Source organism: Anarrhichthys ocellatus, unplaced genomic scaffold (genome assembly GCF_004355925.1).
Source record: "Anarrhichthys ocellatus isolate YVR2014 unplaced genomic scaffold, GSC_Weel_1.0 scaffold4, whole genome shotgun sequence".
Taxonomy (NCBI): Eukaryota; Metazoa; Chordata; class Actinopteri; order Perciformes; family Anarhichadidae; genus Anarrhichthys; species Anarrhichthys ocellatus.
The window spans coordinates 9,187,398-9,205,816 of NW_022280034.1; the positions used below are offsets into that span (position 1 = coordinate 9,187,398).

Consider the following 18,419-nt stretch of genomic DNA (forward strand, 5'->3'; position numbering starts at 1 on the left):
TTTTAATAATAGCTCTGTTATGCTTATAGTTTCATGTGTGCTGGGGACAGTATTTTACTTTACCATCATTGAAAACTAATATTGATTTAATCAGCACTGGATGAGCTACAGCTGTGTTCCTCATTAACAGAGCAAACAGATTAACAGGCCTCTACCATTAAAGACTTACTTTAATTAAGACGCAGATATAATTAATCTCTGGATACATAGGCTCACCCTGAAGGCGTCTTTAATACATCTTAAACCTAAATATTTCTGCATTTATTTATTCATTTCTGTATTTATACATTTATTAATGCATTTATTTATTTATACTTAAGACATTTTTGGTCCTCCATAAAAAGGTGTCAATTTATCAATAAAATAGGAAACAGAAAACTTTATTTCAACATCTTTTATTTTTTTAAGCCTGCACACAGGATAAATGAGTCAATTACATACTCGTTTTTTTTGTCAACAAATATTTACACATTTACAGAAGCCTTTATGTTCTGATTAACAACATAAAACAGAGACATCACATGTCCAAATCAAATGCAGTGTAAGTAAGATATGTAGCAGTCAAGAGAGGACACCACAAAAAAAAACATGCTGAATATAACAAATTCATCTCCGCTTTTTAGGGATAACAACATTTCCACTGGTTGCGATGGGGATCAGGAGCTTCCGTTGGTCCATACGGAGATATTTTTCAATGAGCACTTCCACTGGCACCTTGTCATTCACATAACCCTGCCTGCAGAGTGCAAACACACACTAGTCAGGTTAAATGTAAGGAAACTAATGTAACGTGTCAGACATATTTCAGAGTTAGCATTATTTATGCTTACTGCTCACATCACAGAGTCACCGGTCCTTTATTTCAGACTAAACATGCAGCTCAAGATTGCCATCTAGAGGTCAATATAATCCTAGTTCGGCAGTGCTTTTTTAACCTGTTCTGTGACTATATTTATATTTTTACAATGTATGTTTGAAAGTATTATGTCCTTATAATTTTTTCTCTTTTTTATGTGAATTGATGTGTTAGATGTCTTAAGCCTGTGATTAATTTAACAAGCATCATTTGTGGTTTTAACCAGGCTTTTTATTTTAGGTGATTATATGTCAATATTGTGTTTATAGCTTCTTAAACTAACCCCAAGTGGACAAAAATAATGATCCCATAATGCCGATTTGAACATTGTGGAATTGATTAATTAAATTAAACTTAAAGTACAAGTGTTTCACACTGAAACATACAATGGTGTATAAGGGCCATTGTAGGTAAAAGAAAAATTAATAATCACGGAGCCTGAGGAGTAGTTTCTGTGTTACTTTATGACCATAATGCTGACATTGATAGGCATTGTACTTTATCCTCATGTTAGACCTTTAATACGTTCTACTTTGCCAATCCAACCTTGCAAAGTAAAGCAATGTGGTTAAAATTTTGTTCTCGCAAATTTATCGTAGAAATAGCTATGTTGACGTGACATATTATTAAAGTGTTGCATGCCGAACTCATACAGTTAACTAGTATTCATGTTATTTCAATGATCCAAGACATGGCAAACTATTCCCGTTTTTTTTTTGAATGTAAAACAAATTTGTCGGTCTTTATTTTCATCCTTTACAGTTTTAGCTCACTAAATGGTCATTAATGCCGTCCTAAAACCATATGCACACTCACTTGAGCACAGAACACACCTACCTTTTCAACAGAAGTTCAGCATCTTCAAACTCGATGGTTTTTCTCTTTGCATGACCAGCATACGTCTCCAAGTCCTCTGCCAGACGGTCAAAGTATTTATCCATTCTGTTGAAGACAGTGAATTACAATGAAGCGAGAGGATATCCCAACAATCTATAGACTCAAAACCTCTACAGTCATAGTTACTTACATTTCTTTTAGGACAGGGTAAACATCGGCAGAGACATTGGTTTTGGCGAAGTGCTTGAACACGCCCATCAGGTAGCTTTTAGGAAGGTCTGTTTCCTTTTTAGCCGGCCCTTTCCTCCTCTTTCTCACCTGCTTCTGTTTAGCTGAAGGACCTTCACCTGTGCTACTGCTGGTATAACAAAAGATGATTATAAAATCATATATCAATAATCTTAATCTATTGACTTTACTATTGCCTTCCAGGGAGACATTTTTTCTACTTTCTAAACTATACGCCGGACATTCCAGTTGGACAATGTTATATGAGCTTTGGGTACATTTTAATATGTATTGTGAATGTTTCAGTGCATCATAAAGTGCAACTTACCTGGCTTGAATATTCTTAAAAACAGAAGGTGAGGCCAGAGCATTGCGCTGGAAAAAGTGTATTTTCTGTTTGACAAATGCAGGGGTCTTGCTGGGGATCTCTGAAGATTTTAGAAAACAAAACATGATTTACTCTCATTTTTATAAATAGAAAAAAAATCTGCACAAAAGAAAGACTGACCATCACTGTCTTCATCATCCTCTTCATCCTCTTCATCATCCTCTTCCTCCTCCTCCACCTGCTCAGCTGGGTCCTGAGCAGCAGCTTCTTCAGGTGAATCGACATTCAGGTGTCCACCATCTTCAATATCATGCGTCACCTCCGGAAGATTGAAGGAGTTCTCTTTATCAGCATCAACCTCAGTGTAAGTAGCATTTGTCCATCGTTGGGTTGAGGACTCGGGCAAGTCAGTGACCCCAACATGAAGCGGACCGCTCTCATGGCTTCCCATGTCCAGGCTGCTGTGGGCTTTGGACTTGCCATCAGACCATCCTAGATGAAAACAACAATACTTAAATGTTAAACAACAACTTTAAAACGCCTTGACATGCCTTTCTGAGCTGGGAATTAAAGCGGCATATTAATATGTAACTATCATTCAGTCCAACATAACAACCAGGCATAATATTCTAAACCGCCACGATAGCTTAATGTATAGCAATAAAGAAAGAACGGCATCTAGATGATATTTATATATCAACAATTAATAGCGTTGTTAGTTAGAGCCCTTAAATACAGAGAGATTATATTGTCCATTCTGACATCCTTACCTGCCTCTGTGTCTCCCCCTGCTACTATGACAGGCATAGTGAGTCCACCCTCAGAGCGATGAGCCCTCCGACTGATGTGTCCCAAGTCCGGTTCCAGCTGCTCTGATGCCTCATCATCTTCCTCCTCCGGCCTCCCAGCATGCTCGTCTTCAGGTAGAGAATTGGCAGCAGGATCCTCTTGATCACTTTGATATTCTACAACATCCTCCACGGACTGCAGATCAACAGCACCATCTTCTTCGATTTGGGAGTCAACTGCATCTTCTTCTTCTCCTTCTTCCTTTTGAGAGTCAGGTGCAAAATCCTCTTCCTCCGACTGAGACCTGGCTTCAACATCCTCTTCATGCTGGGAATCAACTACACCTTGTTCTTCTTCGGTTTGAGAGTCAACTGCAACTTCTTCTTCTGTTTGAGAGTCTGCTGCAGCCTCCTCTTCCTCAGATTGAGACCTGGAAGCAACATCCTCTTCAGTGTGAGAATCCACGGCACGTTGTTCTTCTTCAGTTTGAGATTCAACTGCACCGTCTTCATCAGTTTGAGAGTCTGCTGCAGCCTCCTCTTCCTCAGACTGAGACCTGGCTGCAATATCCTCTTCATGCCGGGAATCAACTCCACCATGTTCTTCTTCAGTTTGAGAGTCAACTCCACCTTCTTCTTCCGTTTGAGATTCACCTGCACCCTCGTCTTCAGTTTGAAATACAACTGCAACTTCTTCTTCTGTTTGAGAGTCTGCTGCAGCCTCCTCTTCCTCAGACTGAGACCCGGTAGCAACATCCTCTTCAGTGTGAGAATCCGCAGCACCTTGTTCTTTGGTTTGATAGTCACCTCCACCTGTTTCAGCTTCCACTCTGTTCTCCTCTTCCTCAGACTCGGTTGTATCATCCTTTACACTACTCTGGGATTCAGCTATATCTTGCTCTTCCTCATTCTGAGGTTGAGCCCCCTCTTCAGTTGGGAATGCATATATTGATTTCTCTTTCCCCAGGTTGCTGTGCTCCGCCTCCATCAGCTCCTCCTGCTCCATCTGTCTCTGAAGCTGAGACACCATCGCCGTTGGTTTGTCCTGAGTTGCAATGATGGAAAAGCTGGAGGTCATGGCATCTGGCTGGGCGTAGAGAGCCGTGTTACAGTGGAGGATATCAGTCGTGATATCAGGTTCACCGAGTTTGCTTAAGCCCAAAGTGAAGCCCTCAGAGTCGGCGGTCTCACTGAGACCTCGCTCCCCCTGCACAAAGCTGCTCACTCCTGGATGACAAGATAAGTGGGGGGAGAACAAAAGGATTATTAGCAATTATTTTCATAAATAATACACCATTTGCTCCGAAAGGAAGCTATATCTGCTTCCTTCCACCAGCTTGCTCGTGTAGCTGGGCAGGAATTTAGAAAGTAAATTTAAAGATATCCTATAACAGGTCAGGACTTTAGGTGTGTCATTCTTTTTGACACAGTTTAAACGGTTAATAAAGATGTTAACTAATAAAATGAATCAATAATCCGTGCTCTCATTGACTTGTTATACATATGATCACACATGGAACAAAAAGGACAAAGAGTATCCTAAATCATTGTAATCACCTCCCATCTGCCTTTTGTTTACAGCAGCCCCAAATTCTTCCACTGTGATTTTTCGACGGTTAGAAATTCTTCTCAGCAGGACCCTTTTCTCGGTACGAACATCCACAAATGGTGTTTTTAGACTCAGAGAAGTGGAACTGCAGAAGAAAATTAGACAGAGCACATAATCATCTATTCACTCATTAACATTGTAAAGAGAAATCTAACTTTTTTTTTTTTTTTTTACATGTAGACAACATAGTTTTGTTTTTTACCTTGACAAAGAAAGTGATGAATGATCGCCTATTGACTCTTCACTTTCCTCCTCATCATCTGTAAGCAGAAGCATCCATCAGATAGTCATAAAACCATTCCCACCACTTCCCAACCCAAGTGTTTCAATTCACAATAAGAAACATGTTTAGGTTCTTACAGAATCCCATTCAAGCCCATCAGTGGCTTTAATCGTACCTTCTCCATCTTTAAGACGCTTTTCAAAAGCTGTTACATTCAGACTCCGACGTGGTCTCTTTCTGCTCAGTCCCTTTGCGGTACTCGCTGCGTTGCCAATAGTTATATCAGGCAGATCCAACCCTGACAGCTCAATACTGAAAGTAAAGCAAATATTAAACCTGTTATACATACACACAACATCATTTAGCCAGTTGTATACAGTCAATACTACTGAAGGGGCTGCAAGTCAGCATGGATGTTGTTGTGGCCCAGCAATGATATTATAAGTTGATTCCTCACAACTAATATCAGAGCAATTATTCAAAATACTGTTGGAAAAATGTATTTCAAATGTGATGATACAACATGGGATTTCTGTCACTCACACACACACACACACACACACACACACACACACACACACACACACACACACACACACACACACACACACACCTCGGACACTTCCTAGTAATGCTGGAGTCTGCTGAAGATGGTTGCGGCTCTTCTGATGCACCTTTCTCGTGAACCACAGGAGACTTCACAGGCTCTGAATCACATTACAAAGGATATATGACTAAAAAAAGACAACAGACAGCTGCGACATTATGTGGGAATAAAGATATGCACATACCTGTTCGCAGGATGTTCATGAGCATGTGCCTCGGTGTTTCTCCATCATCAAACAGTAGTGAGGTTGGGGCTGGTGTGTTCATCTTTCTGAGCCCGACAGAGGCGGCCCTCTTATGAGCAGAGGGCAGGGATTGCCTGGTTATACTCTGGGGAGACGGTCGATATGTCAACTTCAATAGAATCAACAGCATGTCCATCAGTATTACCTCGGCTCTACTTTCTCACCTCGCGTATTTTATGTCTCAGGCTTCGTCTGAGGAAGTCCTGTGGGGTTTGGGGACCAGCATCTTTCTTGCTCTGTCTTTTGCTGCTCCTGGTCACGCTGGTAGTCTGTGCATTGGAGGAACTTCAGACAAGACAGCAGTATTAGTTCAATACTGGATACAAAGTCATTGGGCTCCTTTCTTTTAGGTTAAAAATCAAGAATGTCTTAGTCAAATTACTCCACCTCCTCTGTCAGCTTTGTTATGCGTTAAATCTGACTTTTTATTGCGGTTTTTTTCATGTTAAATTAACTATGTTTAATTCAAACTTAGCCGTTATACATTTAGCACAAGCAACCAACTTCAAGTTCACGTTAAGACAGATTTAGGATAAATAACATTAGTTAGCATTAACGTTACCGTAGCTAGTTATTTAACGCTTGAAACACCAGTAATAGGACTTCGCCTGTTCTTTCCCAGTAAGACTGGTTAAGGTGTTACCTGCGGGTGATGGGAGTCCTGGGTGTCTCGGTGCTGAGGATGTGTTTCAGCAGGACCCGAGCAGACAAATCCTCCGTAGGATCCATTTAGAAACCGAGCTAGGAGGGGTCAGCTGGTTAGCTGGTGGTAGCTAACAAACGTTTGCCAACGGTTAACAGTAATGGTTACCGTGTTAAACTGCGTTTTTATATATCAGGCAAGTACCAAAACCGGCGCTAAGCTGAGGACAGCGTCATTTAGTACAAGTTGTATCTAGTTAAACATGTGTTACCCTCCGTTGACTGCATGTTGACACTTTCGAACTCAACGGATTTATTCCTCACACTGTCCCGCGTTATTTTCAAGTGAAATCCCGCGAGAAGACGATTTTCTTCTTCTTCTACTTTAGCTGAATTTGCCACCAACCAGGGTGTTACCGCCACCTATTGAGGACTCTAGGGATAACATGGAGTTCAGGGTTTTATATAAACATGAAAATATATTTGATCTCACCACAATATGTTTCCATCTGTTACTGTATCTGTACACTTTCAAAACATTAGTGGGAGATGGTCTGTTCTCCTGGCAAACCAGGCAGGTGGATGAAATAAAGCCAAAACTGCCAAGCAGTACGCCATATACTGTGTTCTTATAAGCTAAATTATGCTTAATTGTTTTTATCTGGGTTGTCTAAACATAAAATGTAAACTTTTCTCATTAATAACAACTTAGATCCTTGTCAGTATATCAAAAATTATAGTGACTTATCTCGGTGTTACAATTTGAAAAACTAAATTATTTGAATGTCATAGTAGAAAAGATGAAACATAAATCTGACAAGTGGTTAATGAGAGATAAAAAATCTCATGAAATCAAATCAGCTGCAGTTTTCAGGCACCACTGTCCACCGTGGATGTATGTCATCAAAGCTACTGTGTACTTAAACTGTGCAAAATTAATAATAATACACACACGTGAGATTGCAATAGTTTTAATTATTAACACAAACTCAAAAATAAATTATTCAATTAGTAAAAACAGGTGGCTGCCTGTTTTATACATACAGTCACTGATAAGTGAATGATCCCTTTCCCCCTTCACACTGGAAATGAACTGACTGAATGAGTGCAGCACGCAGTGCGACTCAACCTTCATTCAATGTCATAAGTTTGTTTTCTATTTGGCAAAAAGTGCAAAGGCTCCCCACACTGACGACAATGTCAGAGACGGAGGTGTGAAGTCACGGGGACTTAGAAATCGGGCCCTTCCTTCTTCAGCTTGGAGTAGTCCGTGTTAACTGCGTAGAGCTGCAAGTACACAAAGAAAAATACACGACCAGTATGAGGGAGGCAATATGGACTTTGAGGCAAGATAACGGCAACTATATGACGTGTGGTTTAAATCTAACCAAGCAGCCATTTAAAGAAATATATTCAAATGGCATAGATATAGCACTCTTTTATAACGATGGAGCAACGTGTATCAAAAGTGAAGAAGTTATGAATGCTAAATAAAGGCTCATACTTTGTACTGATAATCGGGCTGCATGGTGTTCCAGGGCTCGGGGTTGTTCTTGCGATCCCAACTGAGGACAAAAAAATATGAAAACTCATTCTGTGAGGTTGTCAGAATTCTTCTCACAATTTTTAAACACATACACTGAGGTTTCCTAAAAAGCTAGCCGAGGGCTGAGGAACACACTGTCTGTATTTTTATATTTTTTAACAGCAGATGCTGTATGTGTCCAAGACAAATTTCCTTCTATGTTATCTTAAGTCTATCTTATCTTTATCTGGAAGTTTATACTTTCTCAGATGTACCAGACTTACCAGACTGCTGGGTTTTTCAGAGCCAGCCGAGCCAAGTACATCATGCTCATGGCTGCCCCGCCACCAATGAAGATGAAGAGGGGGATGAGCTAGTGAGTGAAGAACAAGATAAATTAATTACAGTGCAGGTGTCATACCAATTACAACGTAATCTGTGAAACTAGGACAAGGCAACCAACAACAGAGAATTATTGTTCTTTATTCTAGGTTTTTTTTAGACTTCCTCTGGTTTATTTGAATACTTTTCGAGTTAAAAATGATCCGGTTATTAGAGGAAAGTTGAAAAGAGGTTAAGAATTATTTACTGTATTATATTTCTATCCTGTTAATCTCTTGACCCCTCAGATTTGTCTGTAGATCACTTGTTGGGGTCCCAAACACTGTTTTATTCTATTCCAGCAGCAAAATGACAGATGCGGGGTGCCGGTGTAGCTTATGAGTTTATATACAGTATATATAGAATTTAGGCTAATTGTTTGAATCGAATGTGTAATAAGTTAGCCTGCATACAGTTTTACCTTTGATCAGTGGTGCAATGTAACTAAGTACATTTACTGCGGATTCAGATAATTAGAATATCATCGACAAACAAATGTGTTATATGTTAAGATAAGTATGAATTAATCCACAGGGGGAACAATACAGTCAATACTTATACTTAAAAAAATTAAAAGAGCTCCACCTTTACTATAGCAGCAACATGTCTTGTAATGGTATTTCTACACTGTGTTATTACTATAGTAAAATATCTGAGTACTTCTTCCACCACTGTTTTCATACATATCATATACTAACTGGAAAGCTTACACTGTTTAGGGGACAGTGACATGTGTATCGTCCTACACAGTGGTCTATAAATATGGACGCTGCCGTAAAGCAAACTGTTTCACCCTTTCGCCCTTGGATAATCAGACTCTTTACATGCACTGCTCTGGCCTTGAGTCACGCCGGTATGGAGCCCATACAGTAGAGGACGTGGCTGTATGAGGGCATGAATACCTCTTAAAGGGAAACGAGATTGTGCACTTTAAACAAGCAAATGTATTGCTTCTGTATTAATGTCTCATCGGAGAAGGTGGCTTCATTTTTCTAGAATAATAATCCTATCATGAAGCTCAGAGGGTGGCAGAGCACAACATATATAAGCCTCAACAGAAGGAAGGATAATAAGAGGAATATGGCGATGAGGAGATAAGATAAATGTAGATTACAATGTAGATTTGTTTTGGTGTTGAATTGGCTTTATCGATCATTTCAACCTGAAATCTGGTGCCAAGGAATTCGACATTTCTGCAGACGTAGACATAATGAATCTGTCGCATAGGACTGAAAATGAAAAATACCTAACGCGTTTCATTAATTGAGGAAAGCTGCATAGGAGCTGAATAAATAATGGGAGAACACACATCAGACAATTAAAGGGAGATTTTGGGAAACGGGCGCGCGCATAACCACACCATCGCGTCCTCACCAGCGCCTTCAATGTCACCGGGTTGATCACATGTTGTAAAAGATATACAATGTTTAGCACTCACAGCTGGATGGCTCTTGAGCTGTTTGGCGACCTGGCCCAACATGTCGGAGAATCCGCTGACAGACTCCGGTAAAGCGAATACCTGCCGGTAAAAATGCGCGCTGCTGCGGAGGAGCTCGTGCGTCTTCCTACGGGTCTGAATGCTCTCCACAGTGAACCGCACAACACCCCCCCTACGGTCGGCCAATCCCACAATGCAACGGAAACAGCTGTATGCCCGACAGCAAGTGCAGATCTTTAAAAAAAAAAAAAAAGAAGTCCATACAGTCTTGTCCTGTACTCGTGTTAAAGATCTTATTTAAAATTCACATTAGAAATGAGCAAAAAAAAAACCAAAAAAAAAAAAAAACCTGAAATCTCATCTGCTATATTTTCAACGTAAGGGACCATTTAGATCATTTAAATTCACAAGAAATAAAAGCATTAACTCACGTGCTCACGTACAGTTTTAAGGGAAAAAAACCTTGTGCCACTTTCACCACAATAGCTGTTCTGGAGCTTTCGATCATGAGCTTCATAAGCAGCCGTTTGCCCAGTTGTCATAGAATTGTCGGTCTTAAAGGTCCCTTTTTTCTGAGCACTTAGCGGATTTATTTTTTTCCATATGGACTTAAACGCGTCTTACGATAACAAGGAAGATCATGTTATGGGATTGAAAGCTCCAGAACAGCCTCAACTTTCGTTTAGATCTTGTAGAACCCGACTTCAATCCAATCTATGAGGGAAAGATGCGTGATGAGCCACATACATACTTTCAGATGTTCACCGTTTAAACAGTGTCACCATGGAAGTTTATTTTTTTGTAAACGGTGAACATCTGGATCATCTGACAGCAATGTACACCTGGCAGAATAGGGGACGAATATAAAATGAGTGAGCTAACAGAGCTTGTCCTAAGATCACGGGACTACAGGTGCTACACCTCTCTGCAGACATTGGACATTCAGATGAGTGCAATTAGGACTTCAAACTAGTTTAATAAATCACCATGACAACACATTATCAATCATATATTTATGTGGACAGAACACAGAACCTGAGATAACAGCACATCGCCCAGCATCCACACAGATTCATAAAACATCGAAATTGAGGCTTATTTGGAAAAAAAGACAATGTTTCAATCAATCAGTATTTTACCAGGACACTAAAACTATAAGTCAAACAATCATACTATAGTTAACTTTCCATCCACATGCACACACGCAAACAAAAAACTCCTGTCAGAGACAAACCCAAGACTAAAAACCCTCTCCTGGAAGTGCATAAAAATCCACCCGATACAGTATAACACAGGCCTCAACTATATTGACAAAACAAAACTAAAAGGAACAGGTTTGTTTTTTTAGCTTATGTTGCAGGTAATTGAAAAAAAGATGTAGAAAATACACATTACTACTCTTAAAAGTACAAAAGTGAATATAAAAAAATAAGAATTGCGACTCGAAAGCAGCAGTTCAATTTGTGCAAACATGTCTACGAGAAATAAAACTATTTGAACATCAACTTGTCAGCTTGGCAGAAGAACACGAACATCTTCAGAGAAACATTGAGGACAAATCTACACCACTACTGGTTAGGTAGTCAACTAGGCTGTGAAACCTCCAAAATATAAACACACCATCAAGCAGACATCTACAACATCAAGGATTAACAGAACTCTTTTTTTTTTTTTTTTATCCATTAACACATGAAAAAGTTACTTTTTTTTCCCAGTAAACAAGATGACAACAAAATAACATCTGTACAACTTTTAAAGCAGGAATGAATGAGCTGAAGCATTTAGATAGTGATGCTACCCAAGTCCAACAACTGGACAATTCCCTTCAGTCTACAATATCAAAATGTGATTTCATTGGATCTTTTTTTTTTTTAAAGTTTTAAATCGGGTAAATAAAAAATACCCAACTGATTTGTCGTGCTTTGTACACCAGCAACAGGTGCAAGGTCAAGTTAGGTAAAAAGAATTGCAGATAAATATCTTTGAATACTTAAAAACAAGCAAATTTATCTGGGGAGGGTTTTTCTTACTTGACCCAGACTGCTAACATTTTGGACAGAGATGACGCACAGCAGTCAAGAGTTTAAAAACCGGTAAAATATAAGTGTGTGCCGTGGCTTCTTTGGGGAAACAGAAATATGTGAAGCATGTGAGGGGGCCGGTCCTCCAACAAAACACATTTCAGAGTTAAGAGTGGAATAAGACAGCCCTGTATATCTCACACTTGTGTTTGGCGAAAAAAATATAAATCTTTGGATTATGAAATGACAGCTTAATTTAGAAATATCAAAAAATGCCCGGACACCCAAAACAAGTAGCTCAGAAAGCACATCCATTGGATTGCGTTTGAGTAAGATATTAATTATTTTTTTCCCCAATATTATTTTTCAACATAAGATTATTTTAAACCTCGATAGAAAAGGGATGGTCCTCTCCTAAAATAAAGCAACAAATCTGTCCCAGACGACAGAAATATTTGCATTGTGCCTCGGCAGCTGTAATCAGAACGCGAGGCCCTCCCCGGAGCTTTCTCCCATAACAGAGGAGGTGGAGGGAGCATCTGGAGGAGCTGCCCGGTTGCCAGACGACGTTGCCTGGCAGGAGCTCAATTCCTGGCCCGAGCAACCGTCTGCTGGAGAGATGGCAAGGCTGCGGAACAACAGGTCCATGGAGGGGAGCAGGGGCCTGAGGAGGCTTACGGGGCAGAAGGCTGAGCCCCCATGGGGGGTGAAGTTTACCTTGTTGGGGTCTGGGCAGGAGGAGAAGAGGGCTGGCTTGTGTTGGCGTGGAGTGCTATAGGATGAGAGGAGAGGGACGATAAGAAACTAACTGAGTATAAGAGAAATGAGGTTTGTCCACATACACATCTTCAGCACGGCTGACATTGTTTTTGTGACTGTCGAGGTAACGATAAGTATACTTGTCCCTGACAAATAAACTAAAAAGTATCCACACCTCATGACTAGAACCCACACGTCTCTAGTGGGCCAGGCTGTATTCTACAGGAACATCATGACAACAGCAAGTTTTGGATTGAAACTGTAGCAAGAAGTATTGCATCTTCATTTCACATAATATACAGTAAAAGCAGGCAGCATTCATGGTATAGTGTTGTAGTAACAATAAGCGCAGTGGCTGCACCCTACTGCTTTGAACATTTAAGAAAAGAGGATGTGTTAAATGCCTAGCTTTAATCAAATTGGCTCTACCGCACTGATTAAATGGCTGGTCGTGTCTGGTCGTTATATAAATGAAGGGCAAATGGATTGCACGAGGATCACCAGCAGAGGGCGGCCACACACCTCGTTTGACAAACAACATTTGGGATGGAGCAGTGAGTCACGTTATTGCTCAAACAGCCCTTTGTTACTACATGTTTTTTTTTTTAGAGGAGAGGTATGAAAAACATCTAAAACAATAGTGTACTAAGTAACTGGTCTAGTTTAGAGGGACCCCACCCATGCAACACATCAGAGTGTGTTTACAGGGGAGAGCTTCTTCAAGCTGGTGACGACTATAGGTATGGTTCAGAGGAAACATGAGCGTGAAGTCTGTCAGTTCGTACCTGGTTTCCTCCCAGACTCGGATCTTTTCGCAGCCCTCTGGTGGCTCTCTCTGGAAGCAGCAACTCTTGTTGGGCCCCGGTGACGACGACATCAGCAGAGGCAGGGAGACATCGGCCTCGTTCTGGGAGGAGAACGGAGACAGGAGGCACATCTCCGCACCGTCTGATGAACACCAGGGCGGAAAGAATGTCAATATAATCAAAGATTCTGTAGGCAAAACCTCTGAGGACAACAAGATTTAACAAATATGTGCACATTACTTACAGTTACTTTTACTTCATAAATACAATAAATATAAAATAAACTAGCTTGGTTCATCTCAACTCCTGCAGAAACTAAATACATTTTAGTGTTACTGTAGTTTCTGAGCCGTAAATGAATGAATGTCAACAGTAAGGATTTTAGTTTTGTTAAAATAGTGGCCACGGGTTGAAGATTGTTTTGAATATAAAAGATAAATCCATGGCTTAGACATGACTCAATCAATTTAGAAGTGAAAAAGACAAAATGGCAAATAAACTTTTTACATATTCAGTCATCAGAAATAATATAAATGTGTCATACAATAGTGTAAACAATAAGTATGCACATGTACAGTATTTAAGCAACAAAAGAGCTCCTCTTGCTTGGTAAGAAAGTGTGACTGCAGTCAGCGCATCACAAGATAATTCCATCAACATGAACTTTAAGAAAACAAAGTAATGTTGTGTACAGATTTTGTTACCAACATAATGTAGGATCCTTGGGGTTTGTTTTGGGAGTCTAGGTTGGTGGTGCATTGATTGGGGGAGGGCCGGGTTTCTTTTCTTTTATGAATTTATAATGGTTATCGGATATTGGAGAAACAAACAATCCCATTTATGAGTTAATCAAACCACCATGAAACCTGCAGCCAGCGAACTGACACATTACACCTATACTTAGCTAACCTTGGTGCAGATCCAGTGGTGCATCTTGGAGGTGGGGTGGGGAGGTGGAGATGTTTGTTGGAGAGGAGCTGGGTGAGGACGAGGAGGAGGAGGAGGAGGAAGATGAGGACAAAGGTGTGGTGGCCATGTCACTCTGAGATCCACTGCTGCAGCTCTGCGGAGGCACCGGAGCCCGGTGACCGTCTGGAACCTCAAGGAGCTGACAAGACGGAAACACATAAACCCTTCAGCCTTTCCTTTAAAAGCAGAACTCCTGCTGAATATTTTCACGAGTGTACTATGTGTGGAGGGGACAGTTACCCTGTGCTGAGGATGCAGAGGCTGGCAGATGAACATGCCTTCCAGCTCCTGGTTGAGGCCCTCCACACTGCAGCGCAGTCGGGGGACCAGTGTTGACAGGGGAGGGAGGGGGATGGAAATTGGCTGAGTCTGAGGACACAAAAACAAGTTCAATGGAATCTAAGCCGCTTAACAGATCAGACGCTGTCGTGTACAGTCGTCTCGTCGGTTTTTCGTGTTTGCTCTTATTGTGAGGATCTTTGAGCTGCCTTCCTTGTATGACGAGTGCTGTGTTAATAAACTTTATCACTGAAAACACATTCTGAAGCAATCTTATGCAGCTCCCAAAGCTTATGAAACCCCCGCCCCCCCACAAATAAAAAGGTACAAATCAGGTTTGTAATCTTCCTCTTTGGTTTGTTATGTCACCACAATTTGGTCTGAAAGCGCCTCAGCTCAGTGGAGTGTGGCACCACGCAAGAAGACAAGTGCAGACCAGCTGCGCTGAAAAGCAGAACTACGCATTTCGTTCTGAAAAGCAGAAACTACGTGATATAGTGGACTTCCTGTTGCTTCTGTGTTTTATTTAATTCACTTCCTGCGATGCGCCGCACCGTCTAGTGCACACTCATAAAGGCAATCAGTGATACTCGTCTGAAGGCAGACGAGGCTGCACTGATGAAGACATATCTTTGTCGACTTTGTCTGCAGAACGTGTGCGCACACTTGCACGTATGGAGCGAGTAGTGCAGTGTGTTTGTGTGTGGTGATGATGCTAAGGTACCCGATTATTTCCTAGGCTACAGCTCCCCTGACGATAGCCACACTGGCGGTCTTTGTCATGCCCCCCTGAGACTGCAGGTTTGCTGCGCTGCTGCAGCTGTTGTTTTAGTTGAGCGATCTGCAATGAACAGAGGTTATTGTCAGTCAATCAGCTTGCACACACAAACACACGCAGGGGAAGTCTTTAAACGGTGCAAACGTCACACAAGGGGTCTCGTCTCAAGCACGCTAGCTTTGTAGTAGTGATAATCTGTAGTTAAAAAAGACTTCGTTTAAGAATAAGGCTCCTGAAAGCTTGTCGAAAAAGAGAAGTTTCGTTGTAGATGAGATAATTTGGTCTCCTGTTGCCCAATGCATCAAAGTAATTGAGTCAGGCCTTTTTCAAGAGCTTGCTCTCTCTTGGCCTGTATTACTCAATGCGTGTTTGAAACAACCATGTGTGTGTGTTGGTTAAACTGGATGTTAGAGACTCACCTCTCGCAGATGCTCCGCGCTGCCCCATGATGCCGAGCGTTTGTGGCTGCTGCTACCTCTCTGCCTCTGGGATTTCTCGGACCACGAGTCTGGGGTCTGGGGAGGAAGAAAGCGACCATAAGAACTTACACTTCTCAAATAAGTTCCCATGTGAAGAGTAAATAAGGAGAGGTAGAGAGAGAGAGATATATATTTATTTATTTATTAAGCTTATGTAGCCTTAAGCTGCCTAGTAATAATGTCAAAATCAAATGAAAGCCTGGAAACTGTTACGTTTCAGTCACACAACAGATCAGGATTTCACACCCTCTTACACCAAAGTTGCACACTTGGCAAAGCGTTTCATGCTCAAAAGTCTGATCTGCAGCCACATCACACTATCCACACCCACAGACTCTCTTTGCACATCACGACGAGTGATAGAGTAAGAGAAACTGAAAAACAAAGAGAGGGGGGGGGGGGGGGGGGATGTGGGCAACCGAAGAGCAGTGGCGAGTGCCTGCACACTGAGCAGAGGATGGGTGCAGCCAGAATGGACTCATTAGACGACTTCAGGGCCTGTTCTCATGGCTGTGGTTCTCACTCTGCAATAGCTATGCAAGCACCGGACACTCCCTCCCTCCCTCCCTCCCTCTCCCAGCAACTTTCTTCTCATCTAAAACTAAACGCTATTCTTTTGACATGACCTGAATCTCATTGACGACTTAGAAAACAAAACTCTAAATATGGAAACGTGTGTGGTGAGATCATGCATTCCATTCATTTCAGCATTATTACGATCACATATTCTGCATCTGGAGCTGACCTGGGTAGACTTGTCCTTGCGGGGCAGGCTGCTGCTGCTGCTGCTGCTCTGGCCCTCTGGTTCTTTGGGCCAGTGTCCCTGCAGGTACGGCCCGATGATGGCATCGAGAGACAATGTCCGCCTCATGCCAGAGCTCAGCTGTTGCGGTTTGGGCTTTCCGGCTGTCAGAAGGAGTCACCTTTTTTTATTCAACATGCACCAACAGATTAACTTATCCTGTTATGTCTTAAGCTTGCAAGTAAGTATGTTGTAGCTTTATGCGCCAATGTTGGACTTAATAAATCATTATTATTGCACCGACATACCAGAAACAACTAATTATTTCAATTTGAAAAAAACGTTCAGCCTCACAAATATTACATTTCCTGTTTTATTTGTCTAACGTGATTGTTGAAAATATATTCATCAACAAGGTATTTCCCTGATTAATCAATAATAATAATGAATGGCAGCTATAATCATATCTATATGGTAATAATCATCAGTATTACTATATAATCATGTTGTGCTTCTTATATAAAGTGCATTTTAGTTGATAGGAGAGCACTTTGACATGCAGATACACTCACATGTCATGTTACAGATAGAGAGGCTGCAGTGACTTCCTTGTTGACATTACAGTTTGTTTTATGGATGCTGTCCAGCTACATTCGTTTCCCAATCACTGGGGGTTTTGCTCATCTCAAGTTTGAAACCAGTTATCGGTGGTATAGCTACTGTGAAATCACACATTAAGTCGACCACATCTGCATTTTTTTCCCATCATGCCATCATATTTTATTCTACACACACATTCATCCACTATGTGATCCATACAGTGTGACAGGTGTTGAGCTCGTACCTGACTTGCCATCTCTCCGGTTTGGTCGAGACTTGCTGGTCAGCTGATAGGGAATAGTCGCCTTTAAGGGTTGTGGACCTAAAGTAGCTCCTCGGATCTGTCCGACTCCATTTCGGCCAGACATCTTGGCAGAATCCGGGACTACTCAGCTCCTAACTAACTGTAAGATAAAAAGGTGGATGTGCAGCCTGGTGGAGACCTGGTGGTGGTGGCTAAAATACCAGCTGCAACCCTTCCTCCACTGGTGATGATGACTACTAAAAACCGTTACAAAAGTCAGTCTTCAGTAATAAAGACACCATTTCAGTGTAAATACAACCGCCAGTACCGCTTAGCTCGACAGACGACACGTTACAGACTGCGTGTGACAAAGTCTTCGGCGGTGATCATACTTTTTTTTTTTTTTCTTTTTTTTTTCTCTGGCTTGTGTGCGAGTTAGCAGCCTAGCAAGCAAAGTTTCTTTGTGAGGATGTTGAGATATTTCACCCCGTTGTCGAACGAGGAAGCAGCTCCAGTTTCAAAAAAAGTCACTTTCACGTCAACTCCTACGTCTTCTGCGAGAGCCCGGACGTGTACTTCATTTTAGTTCTGTCGGGCTGGAGAGTATTTTTAATGGCCCAGAAAGTCCACACTTGTATTTCCCCACTACGCGTTCTTGGTCCTAACTCCAAACACCTCCACCACCACGCTGGAGTGGATTTAATTATATGGAGGGCGGGGTCCGACTTGGCGTCTCACTTTTGATTGGTTGATGGAGCCCCCGACTTCAATCCTATTGGATAGTTTCCCATCAATCCGTCAATCCTTCAGACAATGTAGTTGCTGTCACCGCCCCCAATCCATATCTCATATTAACTGATTTTCACCGTAAAACTTGTCATAATGCATAAAAGCGTTTGAGGTCTGTAAATGGACAGTTACAACTGTTAATTGCGACACAGAAATTGCATGGATTACTTTTTAAAACTTAATTGAGGGTTGAAGTAACTAGTTTACCATTTTGGTCCATGTATTTAAATAGTTTTTTGTTTGTTTT

At 41.3% G+C, this 18,419-nt stretch overlaps 3 protein-coding genes across 4 annotated transcripts; all 3 read right to left on the reverse strand.

Annotated features, from left to right (window-relative positions):
* Window positions 1-403: 403 nt before the first annotated feature.
* Window positions 404-7,237, reverse strand: cenpt (centromere protein T). Of its 2 annotated transcripts, none has more exons than XM_031842350.1 (13): window positions 6,364-7,237; window positions 5,885-6,005; window positions 5,661-5,805; window positions 5,483-5,576; window positions 5,045-5,181; window positions 4,849-4,906; window positions 4,595-4,731; window positions 3,020-4,264; window positions 2,430-2,741; window positions 2,250-2,349; window positions 1,884-2,048; window positions 1,694-1,798; window positions 404-736 (listed from the first exon to the last, which is right to left on the reverse strand). In XM_031842350.1, exons 1-13 carry the CDS (start codon window positions 6,447-6,449, stop codon window positions 607-609), a joined length of 2,835 nt encoding a protein of 944 aa, XP_031698210.1. In that variant the 5' UTR covers window positions 6,450-7,237; the 3' UTR covers window positions 404-606. The 2 variants fall into 2 exon arrangements, with proteins under 2 accessions (XP_031698210.1, XP_031698204.1); XM_031842344.1 differs by having other exon boundaries at window positions 1,884-2,051.
* Window positions 7,238-7,317: 80 nt separating this feature from the next.
* LOC116380436 (cytochrome c oxidase subunit NDUFA4-like) lies at window positions 7,318-9,899 on the reverse strand. Its single transcript, XM_031842360.1, has 4 exons — window positions 9,707-9,899; window positions 8,172-8,260; window positions 7,867-7,927; window positions 7,318-7,649 (listed from the first exon to the last, which is right to left on the reverse strand). Exons 1-4 carry the CDS (start codon window positions 9,746-9,748, stop codon window positions 7,593-7,595), a joined length of 249 nt encoding a protein of 82 aa, XP_031698220.1. The 5' UTR covers window positions 9,749-9,899; the 3' UTR covers window positions 7,318-7,592.
* An 805-nt stretch (window positions 9,900-10,704) lies between these two features.
* On the reverse strand, window positions 10,705-18,061 carry LOC116380445 (protein FAM117A-like). The gene is made up of 8 exons (XM_031842368.1): window positions 17,384-18,061; window positions 16,543-16,703; window positions 15,738-15,833; window positions 15,265-15,381; window positions 14,502-14,630; window positions 14,202-14,400; window positions 13,272-13,434; window positions 10,705-12,499 (listed from the first exon to the last, which is right to left on the reverse strand). Exons 1-8 carry the CDS (start codon window positions 17,505-17,507, stop codon window positions 12,208-12,210), a joined length of 1,281 nt encoding a protein of 426 aa, XP_031698228.1. The 5' UTR covers window positions 17,508-18,061; the 3' UTR covers window positions 10,705-12,207.
* Window positions 18,062-18,419: the final 358 nt, after the last annotated feature.

Excerpts from the sequence above, each read along its gene's own strand:
- cenpt (XM_031842344.1), bottom strand. The coding sequence starts at position 6,449 with ATGGATCCTACGGAGGATTTGTCTGCTCGGGTCCTGCTGAAACACATC. Across the intron at positions 1,799-1,883 it reads TACCCTGTCCTAAAAGAAAT|AATGGATAAATACTTTGACC; the intron begins GTAAGTAACTAT and ends TGTCTTCAACAG. Across the intron at positions 737-1,693 it reads GCTGAACTTCTGTTGAAAAG|GCAGGGTTATGTGAATGACA; the intron begins GTAGGTGTGTTC and ends TGCACTCTGCAG.
- LOC116380436 (XM_031842360.1), bottom strand. The coding sequence starts at position 9,748 with ATGTTGGGCCAGGTCGCCAAACAGCTCAAGAGCCATCCAGCT. Across the intron at positions 8,261-9,706 it reads AGCTCAAGAGCCATCCAGCT|CTCATCCCCCTCTTCATCTT; the intron begins GTGAGTGCTAAA and ends TTCACTCACTAG. Across the intron at positions 7,650-7,866 it reads AGCCCGATTATCAGTACAAA|CTCTACGCAGTTAACACGGA; the intron begins GTATGAGCCTTT and ends GTGTACTTGCAG.
- LOC116380445 (XM_031842368.1), bottom strand. The coding sequence starts at position 17,507 with ATGTCTGGCCGAAATGGAGTCGGACAGATCCGAGGAGCTACTTTAGGT. Across the intron at positions 13,435-14,201 it reads ACCACTGGATCTGCACCAAG|ACGGTGCGGAGATGTGCCTC; the intron begins GTTAGCTAAGTA and ends GGTGTTCATCAG. Across the intron at positions 12,500-13,271 it reads CGAGTCTGGGAGGAAACCAG|CACTCCACGCCAACACAAGC; the intron begins GTACGAACTGAC and ends CTCATCCTATAG.